The 22,344-nt window shown below is 42.4% G+C and overlaps 1 protein-coding gene across 1 annotated transcript; it reads right to left on the minus strand.

The window, feature by feature from the left end:
• Positions 1-376: 376 nt before the first annotated feature.
• Positions 377-8,036, minus strand: klhdc7a (kelch domain containing 7A). The gene has a single exon (XM_033048442.1). It carries the CDS (start codon positions 7,816-7,818, stop codon positions 4,990-4,992), a length of 2,829 nt encoding a protein of 942 aa, XP_032904333.1. The 5' UTR covers positions 7,819-8,036; the 3' UTR covers positions 377-4,989.
• Positions 8,037-22,344: the final 14,308 nt, after the last annotated feature.

Consider the following 22,344-nt stretch of genomic DNA (forward strand, 5'->3'; position numbering starts at 1 on the left):
AATTAAAGGCAGAGGGGGAGGAATGACCTGATTAGTTGCTGCATATATCTTATCAACCATCTACCGGGTTTGGCAGTAATAAAAACAGAAGTTGCTGAAAATACTAATCACATCAGGCTGCATCTGTGGAGGGAGAAACAGAGTTAATGTGCATGTTAATGCTCTGACATTTGAGCTAAGGATATTTACATTGATATGTTTGACGCCATAGAATGGAGTGGTAGTTCCCTAGAATGGAGTTCGTATCAAAACTGTGTTGAGAATGACATTGGAATAAATCACAATAATAGTGTTTAAATCTTAGGGAAAGCTGAGTGTGGCAGATGAAAACTCTTCAGAATAACCCTGAAAGAATTATCTTATGGAGTCTGTCATTGCTTTGCCATGAGAAATTTTTATTAGCTTTCAGTATATTTGATTTCAAAGATCAGTGAATTTTACCACCAATACATTCACCATAAAATTGCAAATTATTTTAAGACACTTTCAACATTGCAAATTTCAAAGAAAATGTCAAGTAGCATAAAGTGCAGTCTCACACTAATTGTGTATTTCTGTAACTAGACAGTACAAGTCACTACTGCAGTGCTGATCAACATGCACTGGAATGTCACAAAACACTGGAAAATTCACCTCAAATGTAAATCTCACCCACGCAAAAATCAGATGCTGTCATTCATGTCCCCTTTAGTGGGAACCACAATGTGGTAACTCAGTTAGGAGAGACTGATGGAGCTGTGTTATTGCACGTGGCGTGCCTGTCCATGCCGACTTCAAGGGCATAAGATCTGAGTAAAACCGCCGGCTGAAGATTCCAGGAGCCAAATAAGACATGCATAAAAATTCTGCCTAGTATTTGGTCACATTTTTTCAGATGGGGATCATAAGACATAGAAGCAGAATTGGGTCATTGAGCCCATCAAATCTCCTCCACCATTCAATTACAGCTGATCTATCTTTCCCTCTCAACCCCATTCTTCTGCCTGCTCACTTTACACACCCTTACCAATCAAGAATCTATCAATCTCTGCTTTAACAGAGAATACTGAGAGAGATAGAATAGTACCAGTTTACAATTATCAGAAATAAATGCTTAAGAAAATGACCAGTTTGGAACTTGGTTTCGAGGGACATAGTCTCCCAAGCACCTTAATGAGACAGTTAAATAAAGCAATGTTGTTAGGTTGCAGTGTTGGGAGAGGACCTTGAGATAAGGTTACACATGATGAAATTAAGAATAAGAGAGACATTGATATATTCACCCATTCTAGGGAGTAGTGAATGTCTGCAATGCAATATCTGTTGGCATGTGCTGACTGTCTACACAACTTCAAGAGGGTGCTGAGCTGGCTCCAGGGATCGGGATTATATTGTATGGAAAGTAAATGACACACATAACATGTGGTTCTTGTGAAACGGTGTAAGGCCATTTTACAATGATCCTGAGTTACGATACAAGATATTAAATCAAAATCACTCGATATCAATGCAGATCACATTGGTTCATGTCCCAAGAGCTAATTCAACAATATCGCATCTGAGACTGAAACTAATTGTTTGAATAGGGATATATAGGTCATTATGATGGAACGTACCATGATTCCTGCTGCTAGTTACTGTTTGTGGTAAACTACGTCACCATGTCATTCTGGCCAATTTATAGTTTCTGGATATGTTCAGAGCTGTCCATTTAATACAAGTGTTCAAAATCAATGAGGGAAGAAAATGATTATATGGTGATATCAAGGTTTTAATGTGTATTGCTCTTCTGTTGATGGAAATGAATTGACAATCCACAAACGTAATATTGAATGATGTTTATAGGAGTCAAAATCACTGTTCAGGAAAGTATTAAACAGGGACAACGTATGTCTGTGATTCAAGGCCTTATGAAGCATGTAGTGAGTGGCATACACTCATAAGATGCCATCCTATGTCTCTGTCCCGAACATGAAAAACCTGCAGAGTAAATCTGCCTGGAGTATAAGTTGCCCTGACAGTCATACCTGCTCCCAAAAGTGGAAGGACTGATTTAACATGATTTGATTATTCTACATTGCTGACATGTCTGCTCACGGGAGAAAAACTCTAAACATAAGAAGAGGTTTCCTGCAATTTCACACCCGAATGCTGAACTAATCACAGGCAACGGGCATCTTGACCCTTGACGTGGCAGTCCAGGTGTAAATAAATACTGAGGGCTAGGCCCACACTATCCGTCTGCACTCCCCTGTTGGGGAAGCTCAGCTTCAGGAAGATGTTCCTGAAAATTTACATACTCATGCAGCAGAGAATTGTACACAGGAGCCTAACAGCAAAGCTTTAACTTGCATATCTTACAGATGGCAGCCTATAAAATCTTGCTTATGGCATATGCAGTGTTATAAACTTCTTATGAGAATTGGCTTCCTTGATGGTAGTGATAAAACTAAGAAGAGAATTTTTCATGTAATGAGGCCCTGAAAAGAATTAATAGTTTTATCAACAATAAAAATTCAAGGGCATTTCTGCAAAATAGTTTTTAAATGATTCAAATCGACATGACTCTCTTTTAGATCCTGTTGCTTGGTCTGTTTGGGGGGCTCTGATCCTCAAATCTGGATTTTAGGAGAGAGAGTCTCCCTATTCATTCTGGTTTGAATAGACCAAAACTGTCTTTGTCACAACACAGATGTCAATGCATTTCTTGATAAAACTAGTGACGACTGAGGTACACTCATTCAGGCTGAATGAAGCTCCTGTTATATTCCAGTCCACCGACTCAGGGCAATCCTGAAGTTAACCCTCAGTCTCCTCAGCTTTACTATTTCTGTTGGTGCCTCATGCTTCAATCTCTGTCCTGAGCCAGTAAGATCAGCAGGGACAGATGATCAGAGTGGCTGAAATGAGGACAAGGGATGGAACAATAGACATACTTGATGGTACAGCAGTGATCCAAAGTGTGGGGCAGGGGACATGCTGATGTTATTTGGGACTATGTTCCTGAAGTTAGCTTGAATGAAGTCACCAGCTGTGATGAACAGGGCAGTGGGGTTTATTGTTTCAAGAGAGTTGATGACAAAGTATAATTCACCTGGTCCACTCTGGAGTTGGCTTCAGATAGTATGTCGACAGCTGACATGAAAGTAGAGGTGAATTCACCGGGTAGGTAAAAGGGACGGGTCATTATAGACAGATATTGCAACGTTTAGGAAACATTTAGACAGAGGCATGGATAGGACAGGTTTAGAGGGATATGGGTCAAATGCAGGCAGGTGGGACTAGTGTAGGGCAAGTTGGGCCAAACGGCCTGTTTCCACGTTGTATGGCTTTATGAAATAAGAGAACAAGGCGAGCAGATCTGAGTTAAGACCATCACATCAGTGCACCACGGATCAAAAAAAGACAAAAGCAGTGCCTTTCCCCTAGCCTGAGGATTCTGTACAGTCCATACGATTAATGGAGAAACAGTAGGTTGTGTATCAGGATTAGGTGAATCAGGGGTGAGCAATATTTCAGTGAAACAAAGAACACACCAGTCACAAACGTCCCTCTGAAACAGCCGCTCCTCAAGCTTATTCTCGCACGATTGAATATTAGCTCGACGTATGCTGACACGTTGGGGGTTGGAGGTGGGGCAAAGTCTCCATTGTTTCAACCTCATGCCATGCTTTCCAGGTTTGTAGTGTTGGATCTAATAAAGAGACCTTTCAAATAGTGATGAATGACAGGAGAGTTTCTGCTGACTTTCTCAGCACTGGAACGAATAGATAATAACAAATATTTAATTTTTAAAATTTTATTATAGATAATAATAAAAAACTGTCAATGGAGACTGTTTTCAGAGGAGCAATACATGATTAGTACGGGTGTCAGAGGTTATAAGGAGAAGGCAGGAGAATGGGGTTAGGAGGGAGAGATAGATCAGCCATGATAGAATGGTGGAGTAGATTTGATGGGCCGAATGGCCAAATTCTACTATTCCTTATGTCCTTATACAGAATGGCATGCCACTCTCCAGAGCCGGAGGATGCAGGGCACTCTCCCTTCCTCAGCATACATCTAGCTGATGTTCAATCGCTTGAGAACATCAATTGCTTGAAGACTGAGAACAAGGTTGCTGTTTCAAAAGGTTAATTGGTCACAGTAATTTGCCCGTGCTATGGCAAGACAACAGGTGGATGGAGCTGTGAGAAGAAACATGATATAGGTGTAGATGTGTGTTTGATGGTGGCTGTGAGGGCCTGTACCATATGACTCAGATCTCATTCACTTAAGGGCCTGTCCCACTGTATGAGGTAATTCAAGAGCTCTGCCGAGTTTAAAAAAAAATCGAACTCGTGTTAAGTACGTAGAATGTAATTAGCGAGTACATCGGAGCTCGGGGACGTCTCTTAGCGGCTCGTAACGCTAACGGCAGGTACTCGGGAAATGCGGTAAGCTCGTGAAGACTTTTCAACATGTTGAAAAATGTCCATGAGAACCCCGAATACCTACGAGCGGCTATTACCGTAATTCTCCGAGTTCGAATCAGGGGAAACTTGGGAGAACTCTTAGCTCGTACAGTGGGACAGGCCCTTTAGTTTCCTCATGGTCAGCTATTGAAAGGCAGTGTAGAATGGTCCAATCGAGAATGACTTCTCGGCAGAAAGAGATTACAACGAGGACACACATTACTTGAAATGATTGAGAGAAAAGGAATCAGATATATTTTCCTATTGGTCTACCAAACACATGACAATGTTAAAAGCTAATTATCGCAGATGTTGGAAATCTGAGGTGAATTCAGGAATGCTCAGGTGATCAGGCAGCATCTGTGCAGAGGGAAAGAGAGTTGATATTTTAGGTCAATGATTTTTCCTCTGATGAAAGGTTATCAAACTGAAATGTTAACTCTGTTTCACTTTCCACAAATAAAATTTTACCTGGTGAGTATTTACAGTATTCTATGTAACAATATCAAACATTTGTTGTGTCAATATTTTTCAAAACAGAATTTTTCAGTAGAGATTACACTTGGGTCTGCAGTGAGTTTCCATCTGGCAGTGTAAGAACAAAGGGAAACAAAATTCCTCTTGCTCCAGGAAGGACAGTGCGATCTTCTGTTTTAAAATAAGGTGACATCTCACGAGCTACAAACTGCATCATGCACTGTTTATTTATGCAGTAAATCGTGTCATCCATGACAGCGCACTGAAATGATGCCATCTTGCGAAGCTGTTTGGAGGCACATTCACAAGCAGTTTTGGTGATGATATGATACCGAAACACACTGACACCAGATTCTCGGTTGATCTCAAACCTGTAGACGAAGTTTTTGACAGCTGCGATGTCTGTGGTCTTGTCCTTCTTGCTCATCATGATGCAATCATCCCATGAGTTGTCTCGGGGATTGTACTTGAGAAGCTGATTGTAGGAGATGCCTCTAATGACGTAAATCTCGCCGTTACACACAGTGGCTTTATGTGTTGCAGCAAAGATTCCTCGTGGTAGAGGTGCAGTGAAGGTCCACCTGTCTTTCCTGGGATCATACTTCTCCACTGTACAAAGACACTCTCCGCCAATTGCATAAAGATACCCGTCCAATGCCACAAGCTTACATTTGGGTCTTGCCTGGTTGAGTGGACTTATCTCACTCCAAATGTTAGTCACTGGATTGTAACAAAATACTTTGTTGGATAGTTTGGTCCCTTTACCAGATCCCTGGCAACCAGCCACAACAAAGAGATAATTATACATAGTGCATAAAGCACAGTCCTTGGAGATTGACTCAACTTCCAGCTCGACTAATGGATACCAGGAATCATCGTCATTCTTGTAATAATAAACCTTGTGATTGTTCTCAAAACGTTTCAGGGATCGGCCAGTGGTTTCACCTTTTACGTTGTGTTGAGCTGGGGCCTTTGTCCAGGCATTCTCCTGGACATCCACGTCAGCTACCATCAAATACTTTGTACCGAGCATTCTTCTCGACAGGATCAGCTCCCTTTCATCTGCTTTGAGTTGGCCATAAATACTTGGGTTCTTCAAAACTTGCAAGTAATTGTCACTCATGACTTGATAAGCTGCGCCTTTCAGGTCCTTCAGGTCATGTTTCTTTGCAACACACAATATCTCATAACAGTTGCCCAGATCCAAGCGACATTTCATGACTTCTGCAGTCGATTGATTGCTCAAAGGGATGGGAATGAAATTGGCTCTGGCTACAATTTCCACTGTTGTTTCCTTGCTGAGATCTGGCTGAGACAAATACAATGAATCTACCAGACAGCCCAGAGAAATGGAGCTAACGTCAGCAAGTGAAGATGATTGAGAGTGAAAGTCTTCTGAGATGCTTCCCTCTGAACAAGTCTGTGCCTCTGACTGGAAGTCGATTAAAAACTCTGGGGTCTCGGCAATTACTGAAATACTGAGCTTTCTGGAGACTATTCTTTCCTCCATTATTATCTTGATGTCAGATTCGGTTGGACAATACAATATATTGGAGGTCTCTGGATGTTCAGGTGGGCTCAAGTCAGATAACGAGGAGCCGACAACTTTTGGCTCAACAGTCAAACTTTGCGAGGGAACTATATTATCCTGAATTGCATTTGAAGAACAATAAACCTCTGGCAGGTCTGTCATCCGGTTTTGGAATGCTGAGTTGTTGAGGTTGGCTGTATCAAGACGAACTTGATCTGTTGTAATTTGAGCAATGAGACAGGTGTTATTTCCGTCCTGCTGTTCATTTACCTCTCCTGCCATTTCTGAAGTAGCGACGGTCTTGTGATTCACTCCCACGCAGAGCTGCAAAACATTTAGCCTACCTTCTGATCCATTGCCAACTTGGGCTTCTTCATGTTTCACTTGATAGGCAGATTGAACAGATGGAGTATTAGATCTTTGAATGATGATGTCAGGGTATATCTTGCAGGCACTAGAGCTGTTCTCATGTTCTCCAGTACTACCTGCTGTGCAATGGCCGTTGAGGAGAGCTTCCAACATCTCATTTTCTGCATGTTTGGAGGGCTGATCATCAACGGTTTTGTACTGAGTGCCTTTAACGGCATCAGAAGCAGGTGAAAGGAGAAGGTCTTGGAGGGACTCGGTAACAGTTACAAACAGACCTATATTGTTAGGGTCATTGCCAGCAATCACGACATCAAAGGCACTAACATTCTGACGCAGCCGAGGCTCCCCATTATGAGAAGCATCCAATTCTTGTTCTCTACCTGTTTGAGGTCTGACACTGTTCGAATAATCCTCCTCCCCGACAGTTTGATCACTCTCACCACTTTTGCTTTCGACCGTGTCTGCTCCTGATCTCTGGTTGTGCTTTGTTTTATTACTTTGCTCAGCTTGGAAGTTTCTGACCCCACGCACCCCACTAGCAGCACAGGTGAGTTTGTTTGGAGTTGGATCTTTGCCCCTTGACTCTGCCAGACAATTGCTCATTAGCCCAGAGGCACCCGATTGTCCACGTTTACCCCACAGACACTGGCTTTTAACTTTCCCAATCCCATTGTTCAGCTCACCTGTCGTTTGGAGATTCTCTGAGCAACGAATATCAGCCGCTTTATCCACCGACAGCGTTTTCAAGCCAGTTTCCTCTTGTTTACCTGCATTAATCTGTCTTGTGGGGTCACTGACATTTCCCTGGCTGCTGAGACTTTGAAAACTTGGCAACGGAACTGGATCCAAAGTGCTTTTCTCTGGAGATTCTGCTGACTCTCGGCACTCAGAATCTCCCAGGTCCCGTGTCCGAGCGACATTGGCAGATCTTACTCTGTAGTACCTGTAAATTAAAGTCAGGGTGACCACAAAAGCTGCCGTCACGATGGCTTTCCCCGCAAATTCCATTGTGAGCTGACATGTTCCGACACTCGACGGACTGCTTAATCATTGATATTTGCTGCCACTGCCTCTCTGTCAAACAAGCCAGCTATCAAATGTCAGCCTGCCTCCGCCACCGGGCAGCTCTGCTTCCCTGTTATTCCACAGGTGACCTTCACCTGTTTGGAGAAACAAGAGAAACCTGTCATATCCTGCCCAGCCCCGACTCCACCGCATTCAATAATGGCAGATCTCATTGATTAATAACTGACTGGAACAATTCGTACAATTTTGTCTTTTCCTCCTTTCCAACTGTTAACAGGAAAGTTTACTTTAAAAAAAAACTGCGCACTTGAAAGGCAAAGGAATAGGTTTAAAATCTCTGTTGGTCAACAATGGAATGAACTACAGAAATCCATGTGATGACAGGCAATGAGATATTTATTTTGGTGCAGCAGGGGACTGGATGTATATGTGAAAGCCCTTAGTTACGTGGGTTCCTAGGCAGCTGTTTACCTGTTTACCTGTTTACCTGTAAACTTTTGTTACAGCTCGTTTTTCTGAACTGTGTAGTATCTAGGAATAGATCCGCCAGTATGCAACGATTGATTTGCTGTTTGTTCTGGCATTTATTAGGTTTAGAGATACAAAAAAAAGAGAGGCCATTCTGCTCCTGTTACCTGTGCTAGTATTAACTCCATTATTCCTTCATGTCTTCACTCAACAAAAACCCATTGATAGACACTAAAAGCTGGAGTAACTCAGCGGGTCAGGCAGCATCTCTGGAGAAAAGGAATAGGTAACATTTTAGGTTGAGACCATACTTCAGAAGCTATATCTCTTGTTTCCCTCTCCCCTGACTCTCAGTGATGAAGGGCCTCGACCTGAAACGCCACTATTCCTTTTCTCCAGAGATGCTGTCTGACCCGCTGAGTTACTCCAGCTTTTTCTGTCCATGGTTTAAACCAGTTCCTTCAGTTCTGCAGTTCCTTCCTACGTGTACTTTTTATGAATTAGGGAAAAGACTGCTCTGTGTGAATAGTTTTGCAAGGGTTATCTTCCTTAATATGGGTAAATCACTGCAATTGAACAGGTAAATATTACTCTGTGATTTACCATGAGAATCTGTGCTTATGGAAGACCAAAAAGATTATTTACTGTGTAATTGTGTAGGAGATGTTACTTATTTACCAGGGTAAAGGTTATGTACGGTGCAGCAATATAGACATGTTACTTACTTTGCAGGGTAAAGATATGATCACAGTGTTCTGACTGAACCTACTCTAACTCTTCCTGCTGGCAGAAGAATGGTCCCAGACTTGTGTCTGATGCAGGCCAGCAATGTATACACAACCTTTGGTATTTTGCAATTGTTGTTTTGTGAGACTACAAATGTGTGTGAATTTGCCCACTAATTATTTCATCCAGCACCATTCACGGAGACAGTTAGGGAACTTGTGCACCACTGACTCGTACGTGAATCTACAGTATAGCACGCACATCAGAATCATTTACAACATAGTTTCATGTTTCGCCTAATGTCACCCCTTTTGTAATCATGATAAATAATTCTTTCATTGATAAGTTGTGGAGGAAGTAAGCCCATATTTCAGGACGTATGATGTTACAGGTTGTTGGATAAGATGCCATGGTGGTATGCACAGAAACAATTGTCCAACCCAACATTCTTCTCCTGAACAAGCAATATCACCAGTGGTGACACAAAGAATTATAGACATTGGAATCTAGTGTACAAAACACAGAGAGCTGGAGTAACTCAATGGGTCGGTGAGCATCTGTGGAGGACATTGGATAGTCGACTTTTGGGTTGGGATCGTTCTTCAGACTGGGTCTCAAGAAGGGTTGTGACAGAAAACATTGCCTATCCATGTCCTCCTTGGATACTGACTGTGACCCCTTAACTCTGTGTTCTACACAATATCACCAGTGGTAGAGTGATTGGGAACATTTCATTTGCTGCTGTGAGATGTTTGCTGAACTAGTTACAAGTTCTTTGTCAGAACAGCCATTACATGTAAAATTACTTGGGATATCTTGAAGATAAACGATTGCATAAATGATATCCATCACACAGACCAAATCTCCCGCCGTTTACTATATCTATACCATGCTGCCTTAGAAAAGCAGTCAACATAATCAAAGACTTATCCCACCCCGGTCACTCCTTATTCTCTCTGCTCCCGTCCAGCAGAAGTTACAGAACCTTGGAAGCACACACCAACAGACTCAGGAACAGCTTCTTCCAATTTGTTATCAGGCTTCTGATGGTCCTTCCATAAGCTAGGGCACTGTCTGATTCACCTCTACCCCATTGCGGACATTGGACATTGTTATGTTAGGTCACAACATAACAGCAAATGTTCTCTTAAGGTAAATTGCAACACTATTGTACAAGTAAGCTGGGAGGTTGGGTGAATTATCAGATACCTTTCATACCAGTACAACGTAATGAGGCAGGAGGTTCAGTGGGAATCTGAGAAGGTTTTTTTTTTCACCCAGAGGGTGATTGGAATTTGTAATGCACTGCCTGAAAGGGTGTTAGAGGCGGAGGCTCTCACAGCATGAGGAAGTATCTAAGCAAGCATCTAATAGCCTAAGCTATGGACCAGGTGCTGATAAATGGGATTAGTATAGATGGCTTTTTTGACAGTTGGCAGAGGCATGACAGGTTCATTCTGCATGACTCAACGACACGACCAGATCGGTCAATGGTCCACTATGTTACGACCCTGTAATTAATCTTTTAGAATGCACAATTTCTAGGCTACAGGGTCTTCATACATAAGAAAGTGAAAAGCAATTTTGCACGCTGTAATGTGACCCTGAGTTACTCCATTAAACAATGTTCTCTTATTAAAATGCAAGTGGTTAATCTGTGTATTTTTAGCATTTGGAGGAGTTGTACCAAGATGAAGTAAATAAAGAGAATAATGCCAATTTGAATGAAGTATGGTTTCAGTCATCCGAAACACTTTGCCCACATAAAACTAATTATGTTCTTCATGTATGAACCTTGCACTTTCAGACTGATCGGTTTTAATCAGGTTTAGTTCCATTAATTCACTATTAACAATTTGCTTCAAGTTTCAGTTTCAGCCCTAGTTAATTCCCAGTCTCAGTTAATTCCTTTCTCAGTTCAACAACAGTATGAAATAAATTCTGTCCTCTGTTCAATTTTTAAACGAGGAAATTTATAATTTTTTTTCATAGTGCTTTTGTGTTGCTCAGGCTTTGTTCATCGATCTGCTTATTCCCGAAGGCGTTAATGAAAGAATCACTTTTGTATCCAGCCAAGGGTTTCTCACCAATAACTGCAGGATAGTGGCCAATGAAAGAAGGTGCATTCATATTTAGGTTAATTATTGTCACCTGTATCGAAAGGTTGTGTTTTGTATGCTATTTAATCAGATCAGATAGATCATAGATAAATACCACCAAGTCAAATTCAAGTACAATAGGTAGAGCAAAGGGGAAGATACAGAGTGCAGAATATAGTTCACAGCATTGTAGCGCATCAGTTCCATAGATAACCTCGGCCCGACTCGCTCCGACACCAACACAAAACACAGCTCCTAAACTTGTTTTTCATCTTGCACATTTATTCACTAAGAATCCTGTCTTTTTGTTGCCTATTTTTCCAGCAAATGTTTCTGAAGTCCTCCTCCCTTTCTCACAGATATAAGAGGCCTTCCACGTGCACATATTATCCTGCATTTTAACTGTAAATCTGTTTTAAATGGTTGCTATGTGATTAATGTTTTGTAATAAAAAGCATTCTTAATAGCAGGCAGGAAAGCTTTTCCTTTCCAAAATGCACAATAACAAATGAATACTTATAAATTTAAATGGATGAGAAATAATTTTAAAATAAAATTAAATCTACTATTCTTCCTAATAGTGTGATAAAATGGAAATGAATGGTGAACCCAATAGTGTAACTGATTGTCTGAAACAGGTTGAAAGAGCTGATGGGCTTTTCTGTTTGCTTTGACAGAAATCCTATACATGACAGGACTATTACAGAAAACTATTACAGTATTGATGTACTTTGAGTAATATCTGCCTGCTGCAAGGCTGCAGGATTAATGCAGTAGTTGTTCCCTTGTTACTTGTAACTGGGATACAAACGAGGTTGCAGTGGGAAGAAGGTGGAACTTTAAAAAAATAGCTGGTAGTGGTTGTTGGTCGTGGCTGTAACCTTAAATTAAAAGGTTTGGCAACATGGTGGTGCAGCGGTAGAGTTGCTGCCTCACAGCGCCAGAGACCTGGATTCGATCCTGCTTGTCTGTACAACGGTGTTTGTACGTTTTCCCCCTGTGAACCTGCGTGGGTTTTCTCCGGGATCTCCGGTTTCCTCCCACACTCGAAAGACGTGCAGGTGTGTCGGTTAATTGGCTTGGTATAAAATTGTAAATTATCCTTAATGTACGTAGGATAGCGATAGTGTGCGGGGATCACGGATCGGCGGGGACTCGGTGGGCCGAACGGCCTGTTTCCGTACGGTATACTCTAAACTAAACTAAGGTTAGGGCTGGCCAATTTGGGTCTGCCTTGCCAGGCAATAATTAAAGCTGATCTCCATCTTAGATTCCCAGCCCTTGATGCCTCTCCTGCTCCAATCTCAAAGGCTTCAACTGGTTCTCAATTTTTATCTGGCCCGAAAAAGAGTTGTAATTTCGCTTCACTGATTTGAAAAGAGCCGGAGTTGGCTGTGAACGTCAAAGATGTTTAGAGATGATGCTGAGGCAGTTGTAGATTATTGTCCATTTGCCTGGGCGGTGGCAGGTCCCTTCACACTGCAATTCACCACATGAGGAGTGATTAATTTTTTCCCTACTTGTACACAAGTGATATGGCGAGATATTCCATACTAGATGTCAACAGGCCAGCGCTCGGAGAATCCAATATCTATCTGATGCTGCAGTGAAGTGCAGAGAAGTACACCATCACATGGCAGCATGAGTTCACAAGTTCACCAGTTATAGGAGTATAATTAGGCCATTCGGCCCATCGAGTCTACTCCGCCATTCGACCATGGCTGATCTCAGTCTCCTAACCCCATTTTCCTACCTTCTCCCCATAACCCTCGACACCCGTTCAAATCAATAATTTGTCTATCTCTGCCTTAAAAATATCCACTGACTTGGCCTCCACAGCCCTCTGTGGCAATGAGTTCCACAAATTAACCACCCCTGACTAAAGAAGTTCCTCCTCACCTCCTTGCTAAAAGAGCACCCTTTAATTCTGTGGCTATGACCTCTGGTCCTAGACTCTCCCACCAGTGGAAAAATCCTCTCCACGTCCACTCTATCCAAGCCTTTCATTATTCTGCAGGTTTCAATGAGGTCCCCCTCAACCTTCTAAACTCCAGTACAGACCCAATGCTGTCAAACGCTGATCATATGCTAACCCACTCATTCCTGGAATCATTCTTGGAAACCTCTTCTGGACCTTCGATAGAACCAGCACATCCTTCGTCAGATAGATAGATGTTAGGAACACAAGTAAATGTCAGGAAACCTGAGGCAGCGTGTACAAAAAAAATGTTTGAACTTTTAGGGGGTTCTTCCCTGGTAACTTGCTCAACATCCTTCAATATTTGACTGCAAGAGGAGGAGCATCCAGCTAACTTCACATTTCTTTTAATTGAGTTAGTTTAATTTTATTCATGTTAAAGTGTTTTCCTGTATTTTAATTGTTTAAAGTGTGTAAAACATCTTAAAAAAAACATTTTGGAAAATGTAATAGCATGATTAATTTTTAATAGTATTTAACTATTTGTGAATGTCAGAGGCATGCAGTTATTTAAACTCACTGATACTTGGTAAGACTGGAGAGTGACTTAGACAGCTGTTGAAACCATACTGTGGGCAGTGCTCCCAAGCCACGAGGGGAATGGCCTCTGCTGCCCCCCCCCCCCCCCATCGCCAGACAGTAGATTAATGACGTGTTCAAGAAGGAACTGCAGATGCTGGAGAATCAAATGTGGACAAAATTGCTGGAGAAACTCAGCGGGTGCGGCAGCATCTATGGAACGAAGGAAATAGGCAACGTTTCGGGCCAAAACCCAAAGGGTTTCGGCCCGAAACGTTACCTATTTCCTTGGGTTTCGGGACGAAACGTTGCCTATTTCCCTCGCTCCATAGATGCTGCCGCACCCGCTGAGTTTCTCCAGCAATTTTTTCTACAGTAGATTAATGATGCTGGCCTGGTCAGATATGTGTCTGCCATACATCCTTGTGCAAATTAATTGAATCAAATTAATTTCATATACTTGGGTATAAAAGTCAATATACATATTGAAGGGTTACTTTGTATTCGTTATAATCGCACCGCTATGACTTTAGTATATTATATGTCCACCACAGTTCTTTATCAAGTCTTTGACACGGTTTGGCTTGGAAGCCACCAGATTCTGACACTTTCCAAGGATTTTTTTCATCTCGATACCATGGTTGAATTATACCGTAGCTTCCGTGAGCTTCTGTCTTGTGAAACTGTTCCTTCCTCTCAGTCTTTCAGTGATCATTGACCACAGATTCTGAATCAGATTCAGGTCTGGCGAGTTACCAGGCAAGTCCAAGCTATGTATCCCCTTCTGCTAAAAAAAACAGGTCACCATCTTTGACGTGTGGCACAGTGCAAAGTCTTGCTGGAAGATTCCAGATCCACCTGGAAATGTCTTCGCCATCACTGGCACCACCGTTCTCTGCAATACATCGATACGTTACGGCAATCTCATCATTCCATCAACTAGGTGCAGTGGACCAACACAGTAGTAGCTGAAATAGGCCCTGGACATCTTCTATTCAGGGTGTTTGATAAACTGGTCCATGTTGCATTTTTTCACCGCTCTCCCACTGATCCCCCAACATGTTGGCCCTCAACCTGGAAATGGCTTTCGTCACTGAATAACTCCTTTCTCCAGTCTTCACATGCCCATGCTTTATATTTTAAGGCCCACTAGTATCTTTGCTGTTGGAAGTTGTTTTTTTTACAGGTCTTCTGGCTATGGGACCAACCTCAATGAGGCTTGCACCTGGTGCTTGACCTCATTGAGACTCCTGCTGCCTTCAAATCTTTCTTCAGGGCATTGCTTGTCTTTCTTGGAAGCTTCTTATTTTCCCGAATCAGCAAGGCCTCATCTCTTGGAGTCATCTTCATTTTACAGCCGTACCTGCCAATACTCTTGGGTGATAGTGATCGGGTTTCAGACCCTTGCTTGACAATCCTGTACACAAGCTTGGATCACCCCTACCAACTTTGCAATCTTTCGCTGTGACCAAGTAATTTCATAGAAACATAGAAAATAGGTGCAGGAGTATGCCATTCGGCCCTTCGAGCCAACACCGCCATTCAATATGATCATGGTTAATCATCCAAAATCAGTAACCCGTTCCTGCTTTTTCCCCATATCACTTGTTTCCATTAGCCGTAAGAGTTAAATCTAACTCTCTGTTGAAAATACAAGGTTCGATGCAAGGTTATGATCTTTGTTTGCCTCTGTGCAGTGATATCCATTTTATGAATTTGTTGATGAGGTCTTCTCAAACGATGTTAAAACGGTGGGCAGATGATGCAATACTGTTGCAATGCTGGTGTAAGTTTGTTTCGTTTAGTTTAGTTTAGAGATACAGCATGGAAACAGGCCCTTCAGCCCACCAAGTCATGGCCGACCAGCGATCCTCGCACACTTACACTTTCCTACACACTATGGACAATTCACAATTAAACCAAGCCAATTAACCTACAAACCTCTACGTTTTTGGAGTGTGGGAGGAAACCGGAGATCCCGGAGAAAACCAGCGCAGGTCACGGGGAGAATGTACAAACTCTGTACAGACAACACCCGTAGTCAGGATCGAACCCGGGTCCCTGGCGCTGTAAGGCAGCAAATCTACCCGCTGCACCACCGTGTCGCGTTATATTTTATCTTCAATTTATTTTTAATGTTATCGGCTTTAAAGAACAAATTGTGGACATAGAAACTCATCATATGAAGAAAATGCAATATCAGCCTGTGGTTGGATTAATTTGCACAAGCATGTAAATACAAATCAAACTGGGTTGTGACATCCCAGGGGGGGGGGGGGGGGGGGGGGTTTAGTGGTTTAGTGCAACCAGGTGGTTGTTATACAATTTTATAGGATAATTAAATGGTGCCCATGGCTATGGGCCTGGAGCCACATAGATACCAGCTTGGAGAAGTATAGCAGATTTCATTCTTTAAATGACGTTAATGAACCAAATGCACTTTTACAGCAATCTGGTAGTTTTGTGGGCATCAGTTTCTGATACCAGGTTTTTAATTCCTGACTTCATAATTAACTGGATTTAAATTCCCCCACTGCTTTGGTGGGATTTAAACTCATATAGAAGGGTTTTAAGTCCAGGCTTCTCGATTACTCATGGAGTACTTTAACCACCATGCAGTAATTCCTTTCAGACATGGCTCCTGCCGTTCACTGAACACTAGCCGGAGTTTCATTCGAAGGTGGATCAGCCGATGGGTGGGAATCCTTCAAGCAGAATATGCCCCCTGACCCAACATCAACAGTACGATTGCAAGAGTGCAGTTAAAGCTCAGAAAAAGTAGTAAATAAACAATAAAATATTTAAGGAAGTTGAATGCATAAGCCGACCCCGTGGGAAGGCAGTGGAGGTAAATGAACAACATCAATAATACAGTATGTGTTGCCATGTTGCTGACAAGATGAATAATCAAATAGCTCAACCTTTACGTTTGTCTTCTTTAATTGCTAACCTCGTCTCTGCTGGATATGACAGTTCACATTATTGCTTCATTATCATTAAGTTGAAAGGTTGCTAATATTTGGAATCATTTTTTATATCCTCCTGAGGTTAAATGTTCTGTCACAAAATTGGTAGCGATCCCTTTTCACTGTACAATAGTTTAATTTGACAGTAAAGATCCCCTGCACATAATTCTACCGTTTATTTATAACTAATCACTCAGCAGGGGACTCATGGAACTCATTAAATATTCATTTTTCCGTTAGTTTTATCTTTCATTCTCCCAACTTCTCTCACTTTCTAGCACATAAATATGAAAAAAAGTGTTGATACATGACTTGGAGTCTTGGTTCTGCTCAGTTTTAACATTCCAAAACATAAGGAATCTAAAGGCATTGCAATAATAGCTTTCTTTTGTGCTTGTTAATGGTGAGATTAAAACTGTAGTGTCTTAACATGGTGCTCTGGGCAAGGTTAGGCAGCGTAAATACTCCTTGTGCAAGATAATCCAAAAAGGTCAACGTAGGCCTTTTATTACATGTGACCCGAGACAAGACCTGCAAATACTAATGTGCTCCTATGCGTCTTCTGTGATAGTAGATAAACCCTGGTCACAAAATGGCATAAGGTGATGCAATACACTGGATTCAGTGTGTCATCAATAAGGTGGTTTATTGTAGAAACAAGGAACTGCAGGTGCTGAAAGGGGCACAAGGTGCTGGAGTAACTCAGCAAGTCAGCCCCTGGAAAACATGGAAAGGTGACGTTTTGGGACGGGACCCTTCTTCAGACTGATAGCCGAAGGAATCACACAGGGGGAGCAGTGAGAGAGGGTCTCACGGAACTTCAAAGTAGGCATACCTTGAGGAGAATTTGCAGTGGAGCATTCAAAATGTAGAAACAAGGTACTGCAGATGCTGAAAAGAATGCAAAACGCTGCAATAATCCAGCGGGTCAGGCAGCATCTCTGGAGAACATGGATAAATGATGTTTTGGGTCGGGTCTCTCCCCAACATCTGAGTCCCATCTCTTCCGTAGCCTCCCACTACCCCTCCTCCCCAGCCCCAAAATGGCATGCCTTCCTCACATTCATCTTTCTTCAGGCCTCTGAATAACGCAGTGCCAGTTACCAAAGAATATGCGCCGGTTTTGTGTAATGGCTGATAGTTCACAAAGAACTGGACTGAGGTTGTCCAAATACAATTTTCAAAGGACCCCTGTAACCAGTCAAGAGCACAAGAGATTATGTTTATCTCATTATCTCCTCAGTTGAGCTGTTATTGAAACAAGCTTCAGTGAAGAAACATTTACTGTGACCTGATAGACTGAAGTTGGTCTGTCTAGTCGTGATATTTATTCAAGTGTAACAGCATTTTCTGTTTGGAGGACTCTGCAATTGTAAGTGAAGTGAGTTAGCTGCTGAAGTCTAAACCATTGCCATGTTTGTGGGAGATCGCTGCATTAAGGCATCTTTAACCTCCAGGTTTTTACAGGGCTGCCTATCAACAACAAAGATCCAAGCAGAATAATCTTTTCCTTCGTTGTTGTTAAAAGCCAGTTCATGAAGCGCAAAATCTGGCAATAAGGACCATTAAAAAAAAATGTTTTCATCAGGGTGAGAGTTAGAACATGTCTAACATCCAAATCTTGGGTATCAGAGAAGATCCTAAATGCAGAGTGAAACACCCTCAGTTGCAGTGTGTTTAAGTGCAGGGTTGTAGCCTCCAGCCCCCAGCGCACCAATGTGCGTAGCCCACACCGTCACACAAACTAACCTCCCGTTCTTGGACTCCATCTACACTTCACACTGCCTTGGCAAGGCCGCCAAGGACCAGTCTCACCCCAGTTACTCCCCTCTTCAATCAGGCAAGAGGTACAGAAGTTTGCAAACACACACCACCAGATTCAGGGACAGTTTCTTCCCAGCTGGTATTAGGCGAGTGAACCGTCTTCTCACCAGCTAGAGAACAGTCTTGATCTCCCATCTATCTCAGTCAAATGTTGCCTATTTCCTTCGCTCCATAGATGCTGCTGCACCCGCTGAGTTTCTCCAGCACTTTTGTCTACCTCATTTGGGACCTTTGAACGATCTCTAATCAGACTTTATTTGACTGTTTTAGTTTAGTTTAGTTTATTGTCACGTGTACTGAGGTACAGTGAAAAGCTATTGTTGCGTGCTAACCAGTCAGCGGAAAGACAATACATGATGACAGTCATGCTTTTTGCAGTGTACTTGATAAGGGAATAATGTTTAGATTGTAATCATGTATAGTCTTTCTGTTGACTGGATAGCTCACAACAAAAAACTTTTCACTGTACCTCTGTACACGTGACAATAATAAACAAAACTAAACTAAACCTAAACTTTTCACAACTCCATACATCGATCATCGTTGCAGGGTCTTTGAATGCATTTGCCAATTTACTGCCAGGTTACCACTAAACTGAACGAGATGGATACTTGCATTTACAAAGCACTTTGTCACATCCTGCAGGTATCTTGCACAGGACAGATTGTGCAGTCAGAGTGTCTTGTAGGCCCGTGTACTGCCCTGTATTGCAACAGCAAGATTCTATTAAACTACCGTTCAATAAGTCGTCAGGTAACTTGTTCTGTGGTCATGTCAACTGAGGGAAGAAGATTGGCCAAGATGTTTAGAAAACCCCATCTTTAGATGGAACTGAGGCATCCTTGGTATCTACCAGAACTGACAGTCGTGGCTGGGCTGCAGGGTAGCAGTTTCAACATGTGCCATTCCCTTGACAAGTGAATTGCAGAGTGAACATTAAAGAATCCTGTGTAGAAATGTATATGGAATTCTGTTTGCAGCTCATATTCAGTTTGAGATGATGAACTGATTGATAGTTCACCTCTCTTGTCAGCTGACTGAACAGCTTTTTAGTCTGTGGATTCAAACAGACGTGTTACTACGGCAAAATATTTTATAGAACATTTTGTTTTTTTGGCTTTGGCTTCTGAATATATCAGTACTGATACATTTTACCATTCCTATGCTGCACATTCTGACAACATAATGAAGCCATTATATCAATAATCTCTTATGGAAATGACTGTTGTGAAGCTGTATCAGAATTGATAACATTGTTGAAGGCAACGCACCCATGTGCATCTGAGCTTTGTGTTAAAGGGGAAATGTGTCTTTCAGGATTCAGGATTGGGGATAGGTTTCCCCACAAAACTAGAACACAAGTCTACGAGGACTTACACAAAATGGGCACCAAACCTGACCTCAAAATGGAACCTTCAAGGTGTTGATTGTAATTGTTTGCTGGCTAACTGATGCAATGTACAGACCGGCTGCTTATTGTTTAACTTGCAAATTTTAGACCGTCACCAGATTTTAATTTAACAGTGAAAATTGAGGCTGTACGGTGGTGCAATGGTAGAGTTGTTGCCATATAACACCAGAGACCCTGGTTCGATCCTGACTACAGGTTCTGCCTGTACGGAGTTCGTACGTTTGCCTCGTGACCATGTGAGATTTCTCCGGGTGCTCCGGTCTCCTCCCACAGTCCAAAGACGTACAGAGTTGTAGGTTAAATGGCTTTGGTTAAAATGGTAAATTATCCCCAGTGTGTAGGATCGAGGTTGTGTACGCGATGATTGCTGGTTGGTGCAGACTAGTTGGGCCGAAGGGCCTGTTTCCGTGCTGTATTTCGAAACTAAACAAAACTAAATTTGCTTTTTGAATTAAAGTTGCAAAATTGGATCAAAGCAGAGACCTACTAAGTATGATTGAGCAGAGTGGGTGCTCCTGAGTAACAAAGGACTCCAATGAGGCCAAGTGAACTATTTGACACTGAGGGACCTAGATGAAGTAAATGCCAAGAGAATGTTTTCTCACGTGTGAAATCTGGAACGAGACGACGTTTCACAATAAGGAGTCACGCACTTAAGAAAAAGATGAAGAAAAATTTATTCTCACAGAAGTATGTGAATCTTGGGATTTCTGAACGGTATGGGATTGAATGGGTTGAATCACTGCGTATAATGAAGTGTGGCATAGATGGAATTTTAGTATGCAGGGTAGTCAAGAGTTATAAGGAATTAGCAAGGGAGCCTGTGCTCAGATCAGCCATGACGATGAAATTCGTTTGTATAGACGAGGAAACACTTTTTCCATACAGTGAGTCTGTAGAATTCTTGCCTCAGAGGGCGGTGGAGGCCGGTTCTCTGAATACTTTCAAGAGAGAGTTGGATCGGGCTCTTAAAAATAGCGGAGTCAGGGGAAATGCGGAGAAGACAGGAACGGGGTACTGATTGTGGCTGGCTCGAAGGGCCGAATGGCCTACTGCACCTATTGTCTATTGTATAGATCATATCTGTACGAGTTGCAATATGTTGGCACCACTTACAAAGAGTCCAAAGTACGGTCCACACACTCGATGCACTGGAATGCTGGATTACTGTACACTCGAAGCCTCAGCAACCACTACCACTCCAGTAGAGAATCCCAAACATGCACAGTCCTCTGAAATACACTGTTTCCCCATCTCAGTCTCAGAGACGCGTAGTTCTTTTGTTTACAGCAAAACAATGCCTCGGCATCCATCCTTTCAATCAGCCTCAGAATGTTAAATAAGATCGCCATTCATTCTTTGAGAATCAAGAGAATGTCGGAACATTTCACTCAATCTTTCCGGACTGGATATCCCTTCTCAACACAGGAAGAGTCTAGTTAACCTTTATTGCACTGTTCCTGAGGCAGCTCTATTCTTCCGGAGATAAGGACATCAAAGCTGTAGTGTGACCTGGTTGCAGTGCTGTCCCCCTGCAGCAAGGTCTATTATTTCCTGCTCTCCAGTCGTGTTGTGGTGAAGGTGTACACCCAATTTATCTTCCTAATTGCTTGCTATATCTGTGCCTAACTTTCATGTAAAGAGCCACCCAGATCTCTCTCAATAACAACACTTAATAACTCCACATTTTAAAAAAGATATTCCATAATGACCCCACCAAATTGAAAAAAAAACCCCTCACATTTGTCCCCATTATACTGCATCTGTCACCCTGTAGCCCACTCACTTAATCTGGCCAAGTTTTCCCACATAGATTCGTTGCTGTTTTAATCTAGACCTTGTTATCTCTTTTCACCACCGTAACAGCAAGCTCTTCTTCCCACTGTTCAGGCCTGGGATATCATGGGGGATGTTTCGGAGCGGATCTATTCACTGTTACCAAAACGTACACGGCCTTGTTTACAATTTATTGAAGCCAGGTAACTCCCGATTGAAAATGATGAGTCCGACGTGGCAATGTTGCGTCTTTATTTTGTGAAGGTCTAGTTTTAGCCTGCGTTTCACCATTAAATTAGTGCAGATAGCTTCTCAAACCAATTCCCGATTCATGATTCTGTAATGAATCCCTGCCAGTAAAATTGCTATTATTGTCGGGAGGTTTCTCCAAGGGCTTCTCGGAAATTAACTATCCTTGTGCGTAAGGTACACAAAATTGCTGGGGAAACTCAGCGGGTGCAGCAGCATCTATGGAGCGAAGGAAATAGGCGACGTTTCGGGCCGAAACCCTTCTTCAGACTGATGGGGGGTGGGGGGGGGGAAAGAAAGAAGGAAAAGGGGAGGAGGAGGAGGAGCCCGAGGGCGGGCGGATGGGAGGGTGGGAGGAGACAGCTAGAGGGTTAAGGAAGGGGAGGAGACAGCAAGGGCTAGCCAAATTGGGAGAATTCAATGTTAATGCCATAAGGACGCAAGGTCCCCAGACGGAATATGAGGTGCTGTTCCTCCAATTTCCGCTGTTGC

The sequence above is a fragment of the Amblyraja radiata genome, chromosome 31 (assembly GCF_010909765.2).
Source record: "Amblyraja radiata isolate CabotCenter1 chromosome 31, sAmbRad1.1.pri, whole genome shotgun sequence".
Taxonomy (NCBI): Eukaryota; Metazoa; Chordata; class Chondrichthyes; order Rajiformes; family Rajidae; genus Amblyraja; species Amblyraja radiata.